The sequence below is a fragment of the Mya arenaria genome, chromosome 14, assembly GCF_026914265.1.
Source record: "Mya arenaria isolate MELC-2E11 chromosome 14, ASM2691426v1".
NCBI classification, from domain to species: domain Eukaryota; kingdom Metazoa; phylum Mollusca; class Bivalvia; order Myida; family Myidae; genus Mya; species Mya arenaria.
In genome coordinates, this window is record NC_069135.1 from 27,863,895 (window position 1) to 27,881,325 (window position 17,431).

The 17,431-nt window shown below is 39.0% G+C and overlaps 2 protein-coding genes across 4 annotated transcripts in view; one reads left to right on the forward strand and one right to left on the reverse strand.

Moving 5' to 3' along the window:
• Window positions 1-256: 256 nt before the first annotated feature.
• On the reverse strand, window positions 257-15,643 carry LOC128217207 (perlucin-like protein). Its single transcript, XM_052924176.1, has 6 exons — window positions 15,531-15,643; window positions 15,030-15,118; window positions 13,847-13,937; window positions 2,330-2,391; window positions 1,697-1,863; window positions 257-323 (listed from the first exon to the last, which is right to left on the reverse strand). Exons 1-6 carry the CDS (start codon window positions 15,571-15,573, stop codon window positions 293-295), a joined length of 483 nt encoding a protein of 160 aa, XP_052780136.1. The 5' UTR covers window positions 15,574-15,643; the 3' UTR covers window positions 257-292.
• Window positions 10,963-17,431, forward strand: part of LOC128217190 (plexin-B2-like) — a 95,682-nt gene continuing 89,213 nt past the window's right edge. For 2 of the 3 annotated variants that reach the window (XM_052924145.1, XM_052924150.1), the window contains exon 1: window positions 10,963-11,054. The gene's annotated coding sequence lies outside the window, so the exon portion shown is untranslated. The remainder of the gene's footprint in view (window positions 11,055-17,431) is intronic. The other variant, XM_052924148.1, reaches the window with a different exon arrangement.

Sequence of the window (17,431 nt, forward strand, 5' to 3'; positions counted from 1 at the left end):
CGATGATTAAACGAAACATTTTAACCTGGAAACAAGTTGTCGACATGATATATACGTCACGGGGTTAGTAGTCGACCCGATATGGGATATACTGGGCGCAGGAAACCATATTCGGGATCGAGCTTCGCACTCACTCGATAGGTTTCCGATATTTTGTTGTATGCTTTTAAAAGTCAAATTATCCGATATTTTGCTGTATACTGCTAAATAGAGGATTTAAAATAACTACCAGGTATACAGTAACTCTAAACAAGGATAAATATTTAATTTTATTCATGAAACATCCAAAATGTCAACCAACAATGGCACCGCCAGAGGTACTGCTGCAAAACAAGAAAGGTGCGTTTAATGTTAGCATCATAATCTCATAAATATACCGCATGTCCGTAGAGCAATGCTAGCTGAAAGCTGGCATCTCACTCCGTCGTGTTGGCGGGGCCACGGTAGATCGATCAATATTATATATGTCCTTTTGGGCCCTCGTTTATTGTCGTTAGGGCGTCACATTGACGCGATAGAGCCCTACCAACATTCTAAAGCGACAACATAAAGGCGCTAATACGACTATACAGTAGTTGTTGTACTGGGCTGGACAACTAGCCAACACGCTTGGCCGACATGGTAGAAATAAGCCACCATATGCACTTACTTTATATCTTCATATTCATTTACTCTATATGTTTTCTCTATTTTGTATTAATAGATCTAGATATTTTTGCATTATACAGAAATCGAAAAAAAGGAAAAGGCACAATTTAAAGAGCAGAAATGAATGTTTAAACATATTGAACTTTATCAAAGTTTTGAATAATTCACAAATCACGTTTTCCATGTAGCATTGTTTAGTACTATGTATAATTAAAACACTACTGAACATAGGCCAACATTTTAAGAATGATTTATGCATTCAAAATACACCTGCAGCAACCAATTGCATAAAACTGGATAAGCTGTCCACAGGATATGTTTTGGTTAGTTTGCAAATAAAAGCGATTTCATTGGTCAACAGTGATTTATTCGATAGATATTGACCAATCAATAAGTGTTTTGTCCAACTTTATCCAAACCAAAACCTTAACCAGTTTTATACAATTGGCTGCTGATATTTTCCTGAAATGAAATGCGTTACTAACGTAAGTACCGTTGTTTTTGCCGTTGGAGTTATAAATGAATACTGAATATATAGCCGTATTAGTCTTTAAAGGATTATGTTTATAAGTGAATACTTATTAATTTTGGTTTTGAAGATAGCTGTGCGCTGATACGAATCATTTCCGTGTCCTTTTCCTTGATAGAAATTAGCATTGGTGTCCATTTATCGTCCATCTGTCCAGGTTCGAACCCACGACTTCTTGGACGAGAAATGGACGCCTCTACCACTAGACCACTTCCATCCAAAGTTTTATATACAATGAAAACGTATTTGACAATTAAACAACATAATAAACACAACTGTATGATTTCAGCTTCCAGTCAAATAATGTATATTGAAATATATTTTTTAATTAAATTATGGAACAAAGTTCAGTTGAATCCCGTTGGCTCGAACTTCCAGGGACCGGCGATATTACCTCTGTCCTTTACATCCAATTCGAGCTAACGAAGAATTTGCGCCAAGGTTGTTCGAGCCAACGGGATTCGACTGTATGTTTATTTAAAACAATGACCTCGTTCTCTGAAAACGATGATACAGTACCTCTTTTCACAGACATACTGGAGACGATCCCAGTCGCAAAACTCGTCGCTCCATTTGTAGTCAAAGACCTTAAGGGCCGCCAGACAGTGTTCACTCCCGTTCCTGTAGTTTGGCTGCTGGAAGCCCCATGTCTGATAGGTCAACGCTGCACCAGTGCTCTCCCAGATCTGCAGTTTATTTCAAGATACTCGATTAAACATAAAGTAGTTTTTGCTAATATATTTCGATTCACTACATGCACGTTAAAAATATAAAATAAGAGTTTCGCTGAATGTCTGTCTATTCTAAAGCGAATGTTGAATACCGCAATTTTCATCCTTAGACAACAGATACAAATCCTTTTTTGACAATATTTTAAAGTTTTCGAATAAAAGAACTCCAAATGTGTGTTTTATCTATGGCGTAAAACAATGTTTGTTTCCGGTGTCTCGACCTACCCTATTTTTGCCCCGACCCTAGACGGTTAATTACCTAGAGAAATATATTTTCTCATTTGTTTAATTTTAATAAAATAAGCAACAAATATATTACTTTTCTAGGCTTTACGATAAATTGATCTCGGCGCAATCATCACCATAATTAAAATAAGGTCGCACATCTAAAATAGTTCAAATTTACGGATGTCATATTTACCCAATGCTTATCTTGATTCCAGTCACTCCCGCTGATCCAAAATCCCTGGTCACCATCCGTGTCTGAAACAGGGGAACATACATATGAGATATCACCAGTGTATGCAACAGGGGAACATACATATGAGATATCACCAGTGTATGAAACAGGGGAACATACATATGAGATATCACCGGTGTATGAAACAGGGGAACATACATATGAGATATCACCAGTGTATGAAACAGGGGAACATACATATGAGATATCACCAGTGTATGAAACAGGGGAACATACATATGAGATATCACCAGTGTATGAAACAGGGGAACATACATATGAGATATTACCAGTGTATGCAACAGGGGAAAATACATATGAGATATCACCAGTGTATGAAACAGGGGAACATACATATGAGATATCACCAGTGTATGAAACAGGGGAACATACATATGAGTTCACCAGTGTATGAAACAGGGGAATATGTATAAGAGATCAAACAGTGTATAAAACAGAGGCACTTGTATGAGCGATCACCTGTTTATGATACAGGGGGACATGTATTAGAGATCGCCACAGTGAATGAAACAGGGAAACATGTATAAGAGATTGCCACAGTGAATGACACAGGGAAACATATATAAGAGATCGCCACAGTTTATGAAACAGGGGAACATTTTTAAGAGATCACCAGTGTATGAAACAGGGGAACATGTATAAGAGATCACCAGTGTATGAAACAGGGGAACATTTATAAGAGATCACCGGTGTATGAAACAGGGAAGCATGTATAAGAGATCGCCACAGTGAATGAAACATGGGAACATTTATGAGAGATCGCCACAGTGAATGAAACATGGAAACATGTATAACAGATCGCCACAGTGTGTAAAACAGGGGGACATGTATGAGATATCGCCACAGTGAATGAAACAGGGAAACATGTTAACAGATCAACACAGTGTGTAAAACAGGGGAACATGTATGAGATATCGTCACAGTAAATGAAACAGGGAAACATGTATAACAGATCGCCAGAGTGTATACAACAAGGGAACATGTATGAGATATCGCCCAGTGAATGAAACAAGGAAACATGTATAACAGATCGCCACAGTGTATAAAACAGGGGAACATGTATGAGATATCGGCACAGTGAATGAAACAGGGAAACATGTATAACAGATCGCCACAGTTAATGAAACAGGGAAATATGTATAACACATCGCCATAGTGTGTGAAAAAGTGACATTTTAAAAAAGATCGTAACACTGTCAAAAAAGATGAACCTATTAAAAGGTCATTACAATGTCTAAAAAGAAACCTATTTAAAAGATCGTCACAATGTCTGAAAAATGGAACCTATATAAAAGATCGCAACAAACAAGAAACGTGTTTAAGGGAACGTCACAGTGTATGAAAGAAGGAACATAGTAAACAGATCGTCGCAAAGGATACAAGTTCAGGAGACTCCAACAGTGTCTGAAAGATGGTTCAAGTTAACATAACCAATTCATATGATTTAGACTGATTTAAAGTACTAGACGAAATCTTCTCATTAAATGAACTAATCCAGGTGAATATCGTTTGCCGTGGTAGTACAAGGACTAGACGAAAAACACCCGCCATATAGTTGGGTGATTTTCCCTAATGACTTTTGGCTAATCATATTCGTAAAAGCTGCATTCGTCTAATTCTGCATTTTTTGCTTTAATATTGGCGTGAAACGAGCACTAAGACGCCGATAGCGCCGCCTGCCGGTAGCACCGCCTGATTCGCTAGTTGTAAACAGAAATACCATATATTTTTGTACAGCAGAAGAAAGGGCAAACCCACCTAGTAATCATTCTAAACCCTGAAATAAGTCATTTGCATTGAATCATTTAAAACTTTATTTGTCACTCTTGACGTGAAACGTTGGTTCAAAATGATAAAGCACAGCGATATTTAATCTCAATAATTAAACGTAGCAGCAATGACAGTTTTTGTGCTTAATTTATAAAACATGTCAAGTACACACGATAAACTTCGGCTCAAATTTCTCTGGCTTGCAAACGGTAAATCCCCATCAAGGGCGTTTTGCAACTCTCTTGTCCTGGTTTGGGGATTGTATTTCATTTACGTTATCAAATTGTAGCAAATATCTGCATACTTATATTCGTCATTGAAAACCCGGATGTATTTTTGTGTTTGCCTTAAGAGATTTTATCTGCAATTTTATAATTTTTGTATCATGGCATGTATAGAATTTCGTCGCTAGCTATACCACCTTTATAACACTAAAGAATAAATCACAGGTGTCTTCATTAAATTGTTCTCTTTGAATAAAATGTCCTCCTTCCTTATTAAAATACGCAGTAAAAATACTGAATTGGAAACTTTGAATGCAACGCCTATGAAACTCTTTCTAAACTGACATGGAAGCTTTCAAATAATTTACTTATTAAATGGCAGTAAGGAAAATTCGTCTTCCTTATTGTAAAAGTTCTTAAATTGCCTTCAACCAAGAATATAATTTATGTGTGTTTAGCTATTTTTTTCTCAGTAATTAGTTGAAATCTATAAGTCTTAATGGTAAAATTCTAGTTATCTTTAGTATCCATTTATTTATATGATCATTTCATACAGCTGTGGTTTTGCCCGCAATGTGTATATAATTTCAAAGAAACGATATGAAATAGCTTATATAATATTGATGTTAAAACAACTGACATGACGTCTAGTTCATTGCGATTTTTATACATATATGCATTTAGCGGTACAATATTGTATCAATAATGAACTCCGTTCTGTTCATATTAAATTATCCACTTGACAATGAAAAAGAATTCGAGAAATGTAAACACTTTAGTAGTCAATGAATAAACGACAATTGTACAATAAATAGTATGTATAAATTATTCATATGTGTGTTTGATGTCTTACTAAAATGAACCCATTGCTTACAACACATGTTTTCGCCAATGCTTTAAAAAGCAAAGAATTTAACATCTTACATTGTTGAAAAAAGACATTCTGCTCATGCACTGATTTCTTTATTTCGTACAAAAACAAAGCTTTACACGTTGCCCTTCATTTCGTTAAAAAACAAGGCACTAGCGTGGTTGGAGGGGCGCGCGCCACCCCTAAACACGTCCAAGTTTACTTTTTATTTCAATATAGGAGAAAAAAGGATTAAAATACGCCATAATTGCACCATTTTGGACTAGAAAATGTTAACATATTAAGGGGGATCTTTAACCTAGGCATCAAACGTCTCCCTACACTTGATATCAAAGTAGAACCTCAAACATATCCCTTTCATTTACAGGCAAAGACTTCCATGTGTCCTTACATCAAGTTTAAAGAAAACAATATTCCTTATATTTCGTTTAAAAAAGCACTCCGCTTATCCGTACATTTCATATACCATTTCATATAGAAAGCAAAGCCTTACATGTGGCCCTACATTTCTAATAAAAGCATTGCCTCCAACGTATCTCTACATTTCTTATAAAAGCATTGCCTCTGATGTATCTCTAAATTTCTTATTTAAAAGCATAGTCTCCAATGTATCTCTACATTTCTTGTAAAAAGCATAGCCTACAATGTATCCCTACATTTCGTATGTCAGGAAAGCGTCCCACGTATCCCTACATTTCTTATAAAAGCAAACCCTCACACGAATCTCTACATTTCTTATAAAAGTAAAGCCTCCCACTTATCCCTACATTTCTTATCAAAGTAAACCCTCACACGTATCGCTACATTTCTTATAAAAGTAAAGCCTCCCACTTATCCCTATATTGCTTATAAAAGTAAAGCCCCACACGTATCGCTACAAATCTAATAAAAGTAAAGCCTCCCACTTATCCCTATTTTTCTTATAAAAGTAAAGCCTCCCACTTATTCTTATATTTCTTATAAAAGTAAAGCCTCCTACTTATCCCTATATTTCTTATAAAAGTAAAGCCTCCCAATTACCCCATATATTTCTTATAAAAGTAAAGCCTCCCACTTATCCCTATATTTCTTATAAAAGTAAAGCCTCCCACTTATCCTTATATTTCTTATAAAAGTAAAGCCTCCCACTTATCCCTGTATTTCTTATAAAAGTAAAGCCTCCCACTTATCCTTACATTCCTTATAAAAGTAAAGCCTCACACATATCGCTACATTTCTTATAAAAGTAAAGCCTCCCACTTATCCATACATTTCTTATAAAAGTAAAGCCTCCCATTTATCCCTATATTTCTTATAAAAGTAAACCCTCACACGTATCGCTACATTTCTTATAAAAGTTAAGTCCCACACGTATCGCTACATTTCTTATAAAAGAAAAGCCCCACACGTATCGCTACATTTCTTATAAAAGTAAAGCCCCACACGTATCGCTACATTTCTTATAAAAAGTAAAGCCCCACACGTATCGCTACATATCTTATAAAAGTAAAATCCCACACGTATCACAACATTTCTTATAAAAGTAAAGCCCCACACGTATCGCTACATTTCTTATAAAAGTAAAGCCCCACACGTATCGCTACATTTCTTATAAAAAGTAAAGGCCCACACGTATCGCTACATTTCTTATAAAAGTAAAGCCCCACACGTATCGCTACATTTCTTATAAAAGTAAACCCTCACACGTATCGCTACATTTCTTATAAAAGTAAAGCCCCACACGTATCGCTACATTTCTTATAAAAGTAAAGCCCCACACGTATCGCAATATTTCTTATAAAAGTAAAGCCCCACACGTATCGCTACATTTCTTATAAGAGTAAAGCCCCACACGTATCGCTACATTTCTTCTTAAAGAAAAGCCCCACACGTATCCTTACATTTCTTATTAAAGTAAAGCACCACACGTATCGCTACATTTCTTATAAAAGTAAAGCCTCCGTAGATTTCTTATTTGTATTTGATATGAAAGTATTTTTGCTTGTATTATTTGGTTGTTTAAATGTATGGTTGTGTTTCATTTAAGCTTTGGTACTGGCTTTGTCCTTGTAATTGTAGTTGATCTAGATATACCCGATATCTCTTTAATCTGATGTATTCTTTACGAATATTTAATGACATGATTTGCGTGTTTAAAATGTCCATAAGCTGTGGTTACGTTCACTAACAAACAGAAAAGTAGGGCATAAAATTAGATATGTGAATTTGAAAATATAAAGAAGAAATAGAAATACAGTAGTTGATACTTCTGGATTTCTAGCAATAAATCGCTTGCAAAAAGATAAATCAAACTTATGATTATATCTGCTGACAAGTATCAATATTGTCAAGTTTTATGGGTTAAGTGATCATACTTTAGAGATAACAAAACATATTTGTGTTGACACTTTTAGCTATAAGGTAGCATTCATTCAAGAGGCCTTATGCAACTTGTATGTGTTAAAGGGCCAGACATTGAACATCTTATGATTTTGCGTGTGTACACAATTATTGTTAAAAACATTTAATCAGGTATCATTAGAAGTTCAAAAAGCAAAAAATAATAGCTGAATTTTTTTTGAAGTATGAAACACATTAGAAAATAGTGTCGGTACCAGGAAATCTGCGATTGAACCCCTTGAATAGCTTACGTCACAGTTAAATACTTAGTTCAATCCGTGTGTGTTCACACAATCTTATACATATTAAGTTTTCCAAAATAGAGATACAGCTCACCAAACAATTACCATTGTCGATATTATGATATTTGTGTAATGTTTGTTGTTTCGTACTGTTCTACATGAATCTCCTATTGGGCCTAGACAAGCCTTCCTTGTTTTTTTGTTATTTCTCATGGCCATGTGGGTCAAGAGTATGAATACAACTTCAAATGTATTAATTGTTGGCTGATGGGAGTGTCCAAGTAATGCACGCAAACCATATATTGAATTATATTTAACATCAATTTGAATCTCACTGCTGCAAACTCGTTGACCTACAAGTGTATTATGGCCCAGTCACATAGCCCGGCCGATGTCCGGCATCGGTAGAGCTCGGTGGATTTTTTTGGTGCCACCGAGCTCTCCTCATCGGAAGCAGAGCTCGGTGACGTGAACGGACTCCGTCCGGACATTTTCAGGCGACCGACCGAACACCGGCCGGTGACCGTACGGAGTCTGTCTCAAAATGAGTTTTTTTTCTGCCGATGTGGCAGCAACTACCGGCCGGAGGTCGGCCGGACATCGGAAGGAATACGGCCGGAAGCCGAGCAGGTAACAGGACACCGTGCGATCGCCGGCCGGGTTGTTAACGGGCTCTGAACAATGACCGGCCGATGCTCGTCCGATGTAACACAGACTTGGGTGCCGAGCTATTCCGTTCTTCCTACCTGACATTGTCAGTTCATCACTATGGCTGCACCGAGACTTCAAATGGCACTGCTCGAACACGAACTGGCTCAAGCAAGGTTCCAGTACAACCTGGTCCTGGCGGCAATACTAGAAGCCGCCGAGAGGGAGCGACAGAGGGCCCGCAGAAGAGAAAGACGCTGGTGGGTGCGAGAGTGGATCCTACGCAGACCCCTTTTCGGCCAGTACGATACTCTAATGAAGGAACTCGAGGCCGAGCACGCTGCCGACTTCAAAGCCTTCCGCCACATGGAGCCACAGATGTACTATGAGTTGCTTAACCGAGTTGGCACCCGCATTACCAAGAGTACAACGTAAGTTAATCCGTATTTTGCAAACAAAATTCCCTCCAAACATTATATTCTTGCTAAGGTTTAATCATATTTCATCCTCTTCTGTTGCAGGCATCGAACCCCCTTGGACCCTGGGCTGAAGCTGGCAATCACCTTGAGGTTTTTGGCGACCGGAAGCAGGTACCACTATCTTGCGATTGCGTTTCGTGACCCACACAACACCATCGCCCTTTTCATCCCCGAGGTGTGTCAGGCCATCTACGACGTATACGAGGATGAGATGTGGGCCACTCCCCAGACAGAAGATGAATGGCGCCCGGTGGCCGAGGGATTCGGAGACAGGTGGAACTTCCCCCACTGTTGTGGCGCGATCGATGGGAAGCACGTCGCAATCAAGAAGCCCCCCAAGAGTGGCTCACTCTACTACAACTATAAAGGCTTCTTGTCTATCGTCATGCTTGCGGTGGTAGACTCGAACTACAAGTTCATCTGGGTGGATGTGGGGTCACCAGGGTCGTGTTCCGATGCCGGCATCTTTAACCGGTCGCGGCTAGAGCCAGGTCTTCGTGAGGGAACGATCGGACTCCCCCAACCGGATTCCCTGCCTAATGACGACCGGGACACACCCTACTACATGGTCGGAGACGACGCCTTCCCCCTTCGGCAATACATGTTAAAGCCCTACCCTCATCGTCACCTGGCACGGGACGAGCGGATCTTCAATTACCGGTGTTCCAGGGCACGCCGTGTGGTTGAAAATGCGTTTGGTATACTTGCCAATCGCTTCATAAGTCTTCTAACAACCCTGGGAATGAGACCGTCGACAGTTACTAAGACCGTCATGGCCTGCATGACCCTACACAACCTCATGAGGACTCGTTACCCCAACATTCAGAATGCCGATCTCGACCGGGAAGATGAGCAGGGCCAGTTCATCGCGGGTGCATGGCGAGACCAAGCCGTGCTCGAAGATGTGCAAGCAGCAGGGAACGGACCAAGATTGACCGGACCAGGCAAAGAACTGCGCGCATACCTAAAGAATTACTTTTGCAGTCCTGCCGGGAGTGTGCCATGGCAAGATTTTGCATCTGGTCTTGGGTGATCTCCTGTATCGGCACACCAACGGCTCGCCGCGACGCAGACGCCGACGAGGACTTGGACTTGGACTTGGACGAGGACGTGGGCTTGGACTGCGACGACTTTGACGCCTGGGACGCCTGGGACGCCATGGACTCAGCATCGGATATCTCTGATTGCTCCCCCTCCGTACCACTGGCACCGCCTTTTTCCTCTTGTATCCTCTTTCGGGGAGATTTTCTGGTCTTCACTGCTAGCGTCTTCTGCTTCTTCTGGCCCTTTTTCTTGCTGCTAGCTGGCTGCTGCCTCTTCTTGCCGCAATTATTCTCATCTCCATCACTTTCCTTGACTAATTTTGGCATCCTATTTATAAAGTCTGTCAAGAGTGAATCGTGTGGATACAACTTGCTGAATGCTGTACACAGACAGGAGCGAACAATATATATACTAGCAGAGATATCCGGCCGGGTTACGGCCGAGTTCCGGCCGAGTTCCGGCCGAGCATCGGCCGGTGTCCCATACATCGGTCAGCCACCGGTACTATGCTTTCCAAGGCTCTGTCCCACATCGGCCGGAGCTCGGCCGGAGCTCGGTCGGAGCTCGGCCGGTGTCCGTTAAAAAAACCTCGTCCTCTGGTTGTCTCAGATGCACGGGACACCGGCCGATACTCGGCCGTGCACCGGCCGACGTGTTTTCCGATGTGGTTACGATGGGGCTGCGATGAGGGAGCTCGGTGAGAGCCCGATGAAATTTAGCTCCGAAGTTAAAATTTCACCGAGCTGCCACCGATGCGGTTTTAAGCAACAAACGCCACGGATGTCCGGCCGGTGTCCGGCCGGTGTTCGGTGAAAATCGCATCGCTGGGTCATCGGAACCTCATCGGCCGGGCTATGTGACTGAGTCATAAGAGGCATGTGAACAGTCTTAATCGTTTTAAATCTATAAATTATGTTAACTTCCTTGTCTGTCTTTATTTTGTCACCGGGCATATAGCTATCTGGATTCAATTAGGATAGACTAGTTGTTTATTCGACTTAAATTTCAGTAAGTTCTATTTTAGTTAAACTTTGTTCGAATTTGTTAAAATAGAGGTTTTTATTGTGGCATTTGCATTTTTTTTATTGACTATGTGGATTATATGTTTATATTTATAATTTAAATGATCTTTTTATGCATAAAAAATATAAAATAAGTAAATATTTATATATAAATAAAACGGAATGAAATAATAATAATAAAAAATAATAAAATAATAATAATTAAAATAATAATAAAAAATAAATAATAATATTTATAATAATTTTTATAATTATCTATAATAAAATGATGATATTTAATTTCTTTTTTATACTTTTACTGAAGTTTATATCTTTGAAATCAATAGTAATTGTATGATGATAACTGTAGCCTATCCGCCGTGTTAATTATTATCACGTCCTCGTAGCTGTTCAGAGTGTCGTTGTTTCCCCTGCGGTCGCCATAAGTACCATTTCCGTCGTAATTGTTAGCCTTCCCATACCCATGATTGCCCCCCCCCCCGACCGTTGCTCCCCCTTACATGACCATAAATACCATTTCCGTCGTAATTGTTAGCCTTCCCATATCCATGATAGCCTAACTCCCGACCGTTGCTCCCCCTTACATCGCCATAAGTACCATTTCCGTCGTAATTGTAAGCCTTCCAATACCCATGATTGCCCCCACCCCCGACCGTTGCTCCCCCTTACATCGCCATAAGTACCATTTCCGTCGTAATTGTAAGCCTTCCAATACCCATGATTGCCCCCACCTCCGACCGTTGTTCCCCCTTACATCGCCATAAGTACCATTTCCGTCGTAATTGTTAGCCTTCCCATATCCATGATTGCCCCCCCCCCGACCGTTGCTCCCCCTTACATGACCATAAATACCATTTCCGTCGTAATTGTTAGCCTTCCCATATCCATGATAGCCTAACTCCCGACCGTTGCTCCCCCTTACATCGCCATAAGTACCATTTCCGTCGTAATTGTAAGCCTTCCAATACCCATGATTGCCCCCACCCCCGACCGTTGCTCCCCCTTACATCGCCATAAGTACCATTTCCGTCGTAATTGTAAGCCTTCCAATACCCATGATTGCCCCCACCCCCGACCGTTGCTCCCCCTTACATCGCCATAAGTACCATTTCCGTCGTAATTGTAAGCCTTCCCATACCCATGATAGCCTAACTCCCGACCGTTGCTCCCCCTTACATCGCCATAAGTACCATTTCCGTCGTAATTGTAAGCCTTCCCATACCCATGATTGACCCCACCCCCGACCGTTGCTCCCCCTTACATCGCCATAAGTACCATTTCCGTCGTAATTGTAAGCCTTCCCAAACCCATGATAGCCTAACTCCAAACCGTTGCTCCCCCTTACATCGCCATAAGTACCATTTCCGTCGTAATTGTAAGCCTTCCCAAACCCATGATAGCCTAACTCCAAACCGTTGCTCCCCCTTACATCGCCATAAGTACCATTTCCGTCGTAATTGTAAGCCTTCCCAAACCCATGATTGCCCCCACCCCCGACCGTTGCTCCCCCTTACATCGCCATAAGTACCTTTTCCGTCGTAATTGTAAGCCTTCACATACCCATAAGAGCCCCCACACCCGACCGTTGCTTCCCCCTTCCATCGCCATAAGTACCATTTCCGTCGTAATTGTAAGCCTTCCAATACACATGATTGCCCCCAACCCCGACCGTTGCTCCCCCTTCCATCGCCATAAGTACCATTTCCGCCGTAATTGTTAGCCTTCCCATACCCATCATTACCCACTCCCCTGACCGTTGCCCCCCCCCCCCTTCCATCGGCAATGTGGCTTCGCCTAGTCGCCGTTGTTACCCGTCCATCGTTTTTGCTATCGCTTCCATCGGAAACGTTGCCCCACCCGGACTTTCATAAAAAAATGTTTTTACGTATTGTTGTAGTAATGCCTACATAAAGAAATGGCAAATTACGCATGAAAACTATGACAAAATAGCTGACAGTTATTCCGTGATGTACCGTTATCAATTTTTGTTTTTAAATCTTTCATTTTGATTTTAACCAACTTGCTTCAATTCTAAATAATTGGATTACCCACAAAAGAGCGAGTTGTCTGATCAATCCATTAACCTTAATGATAGATGTCGATGCCTAGTGACTCTACAAAATTTTGGAATCATATGAAAGATATTGCTTGCAGATTACCGGTATGTGAAATAAACGACAGGAATTACATGATACACACAAGTATTACAGTGGCTATATTTGCTCATCGATGACATATTTTTCAATCTATGGATGGCAAGACAATTATTGGTTGTAGTATTTCCCGTAACAGTTTTCGTTATCTACACATACAAATAATACCAAAATAAAACGGGTTCCCCAGGTATCCAAAATCCGCATAATTGTCTACAGCCCGTTGTATATAACTGGTTATCAATAGGCTATCTTTGGGCTAGTTTGCGTATAAAAGAAATTTGATTGGTCAACAGTAAAATTATTGGATAACTATTGACCCATCAGTAATTATTTTGATTAAGTATTGCTAAAACCAAAGAAAATTCCGTTTAATATATTGAGCTGATTGAGTACACTGAATTAAATTGGTATTAACCACTATTTTAAACATATCGAAAGCACAAAATAAAACCCAAAGTATGAAACAGCTATCTTAGTAGATTGAATCCGTTAAAATACTAAAACGGCCATTGTCACACTTTCATTTAACACGACGTAAGCGGTTATCTGTTCAAGAATCATTCATGAAACAATGATCCGAAAGGACAAGAAAATATATAACTGTGTTGTACATGTTACTTACGGTTGAATGTTAATGCTTGCGTATGGAACCAGCGCTGTTCACTCTCTGTCTCTATAGCCATCAGGTCGCTCGAGTGCCACTTACATAATTGCTGTGTGACAATATATATATTAATAACAGGTATAATTCTACAGATATTTAATATTTATCGTAGCAAGAACTAAAAGGAGTTGGACAACAGCTAGTGTTACCAATATGATATGACAACCTGCTACGCAGTGATTTCCTTTGATGAGTAGCCACGTCCGAAAATAGCTGGAATCAGCTTCTTGTATATTAATGTGTATGTTTTTGAAAAATAATTTATATAAACGTTTTTTATATAACAAGTTAAGTTAGTAAAGTTCCATTCATTAACGTTTTTACAAAAAAAATGTACAGCAAAAAAAGAGAATATGCTCACATTTGGAATAAATATCTTCGCGTGATATACGTGGTGGCGTGATGACTTTGCTAGCAGTTTTCTATGTCCATTGCATACAATTGTTTGACTTACTCTAGCGGCTGCCCAGTCGTCTATGTCCATAGCAAATTATGTACATTGCAAATGAGTGTTTGACTTACGCTAGCGGCAGCCCAGTTATCTATGTATATATAGCAAATTATGGTTTGACTTACTTCATTAGCTGCCCAGCCTTTTATGTCGATTGCAAATTAAAGTTTGGCTTACTCGAGCGACTGACCGACAAGTAAACTGTTGTAAGCGCTGTTTTGTTTTCCCAGTAGCGGCTGACCAGTTTTCTATGTTAATCACAAATGATTGTTTGACATGACCTAGCAGCTGACCAGATTTCTATGTTCATTGCAAATGATTGGATGAATTAACATAGCGGCAGCCCAGTTATACATGTTAAAAGCCAATTATGTCCATTATAAGTGATTGTTTGACTAACTCTAGCGGCAGCCCAGTTATCTATGTACATAGCAACTTATGGTTTGACTTACTTCTTCAGCTGCCCAGCCTTTTATGTCCATTGCAAATTAAAGTTTGGCTTACCCGATCGGCTGACCAGTTGTAAACGACTGATCAGATTTCTATGTTCATTGCAATTGATGGCTTGACCTGACCTAGCGGATGCCCTGTTTCCTATGTTCATTGTAAATGATGGTTTGGTTAAAACCGATTAAAAACCCAGCGGCTTACCAGTTATTTATGACCACTGCAAATGATATTGTAACTTACCCTGGCGGCTGACCAGTTTTCTATGTCCGTTGCAAATTTATAACAACTTGATTGATGGGCGATCCAACCATTGGAACATGCGCAGAAAACTACAAATTAATATCAACGATGTTATACTCAAACTGTTAATAAGGAATCCAATTCACAAATACGTGCATTTAGAATGCATAATATAGATTTTGTGACCCATATGATTTAGGTACCGTTTTAACGGGTTTTGAGTACAGAGATATAAAAAGTGAACATTTTTTCCGAATATATAATATTGTCTTCAAAGATTGCTAAACAGGTTATTTTTCGTTCGATTTCGTTTGGAATAAGGACTGTTATTTCTTTATGTAGAATGTGTTTCCATATTATTTGTAAAATAAGGATTAAATAGTAAATATTTTTTTCACAATTGTTGTAAAATAAATTAAGTATACAATAACAACATTAGAGGCAAACATGTGTCCTTTTCAAGCAATTCCGTCTTAATAAAATTAAAAAAGCCAACCTTACCTTGAGCTACCAAAGTAGCGCCAACAATTATCGACGTCCACATAATAATATTGTAAGTGTGAGGTTGGTGTTATCATTATTTCGTACTTCCCGCGACATTATAAAGGTAGAATGTTCCCAATTTTGTTCTGATTTTCAACACCACGTCCAGTTATCAAAAACTTTGTCATATATATAACGACTTTTGAGATAAGCCTTGTTTTGTCTTGCACGAAAAGACATTATCGAGTTCGCAATCTGTCCCACATGAAATTGAACTTGAATGCATATCTAAGGTGACAGTATACACTTGATGTTATGTGAAGCGCGTAATATGCTGCCTATGCTTTCTGCAAAGTGCCGTAAATTTCATGTAAAAAGATCAAAAACCAATGATTTTATTTGAAAAGTTAATGTGCCATTTTTATCTCTTTTTGCTCTTTGCTCTGGATCAATATTCGTCCACATATTAAGAGAGGTTGATCGCATACTTGAAACGCACCATCACCACTAAGTGTGCTAGTGTATTACATATTTTTGTCGGTTTATTGGCGGTCGTTGAAGAGTTATTTGCCCATGTATTTTATTCAATTTTATAGCTATACTTGGGCTTGTGAAGTCATTAACATTTAAGAGGCATTCTTCTGAGGATTGGTTTGTTCACACGACCCAATGAAATGTAGTACTCTTCATGATGATGAGGTATTTCAATTGCGCAGTTTTATTAGGAGCAACAATTTCGTCTAACACTCGAATAAACTGTTGAACATAGTTTTAGTTTTATTTCATAATACAATAGACAATGTGTCCATGAGTATACATGTTATAAAACGTACATTAATTGCAAAATAAGTCATAGGTCGTAAGACATGATGTATTAACAGCGAAGAGGATATGTTTTTTTACTCATAATACATATGAAACGTTTTTCGTAATTCAAACGCTTTATACACATACATCGCTAAATTTCTATTCACAACAGCTTTCTGAGAGGTCATCAACTCAATAAACTTAAACATATTCCGTCTTTTAAAGAAATTTGGTTTGATATACATTTCTCGTAGTTCAGCGTACAATTGACATTCAAGTAAAAAGTGGTATTCATCTTCAAGAGTGTTACAAAATAAGCATGTTCTTTCATTATAAGGTGTTGCTGTTGGTTTATGCCATCTACCTGTTTCGATGCTCAACATTTGACTTGACATTCTTAACCTAGACAATGCATATCTATATTTTGTTATATTTACATTACACAAATAGGGTTGTAATTCAAAAAACGACACATGCACGTAATTTCGAGCTCTACTAGACTCTCTGAGCTCAGACTGCCAAATTTGTATATAATTATCCCTTCTTTTAAACATATTTAGAAACAAATTTGTGTCACCAACACCTTGACTAAGCCATACATCATTAAAACCTAATGCTTGTAACAACTGTCTTACATTGTATATTAGATATATAGTTGAATAGGTTTCGGAAGTGAACTACTTTTACAGTTTAATATTTGTTTTGACATCTGTGTAGTGCCCTTATGGCGAATATAATAACTTCCCTATAAATAATTATATAGTATAAGTTATATTTTGATATCTGCCCGAATCAATGATTAATACAATGTGTGTAAGCGGCGTTTGGGGGTAGTCGTCATTCCTGTGCTAGCTGTAGTTTATTTTAAGGAATGTTAAGAACGGGACATTCTTAAGTACAATTGTATTCGTCAACGGACCTATATCCATACAGAAAGAACCCGTGAGAGTTCCATGCTGTACGATAGTGTGGTTACAATATTCATATATATCATAGAATGGAACGCCAAATTAACATCTTATCCTGTTCCCAGGAAGCGACCGCTGAGATCGCACTTGTCCAAGTATGTATCCAAACGAGACACCCCCCACAAAAAAAAAAAAAAAAAAAAA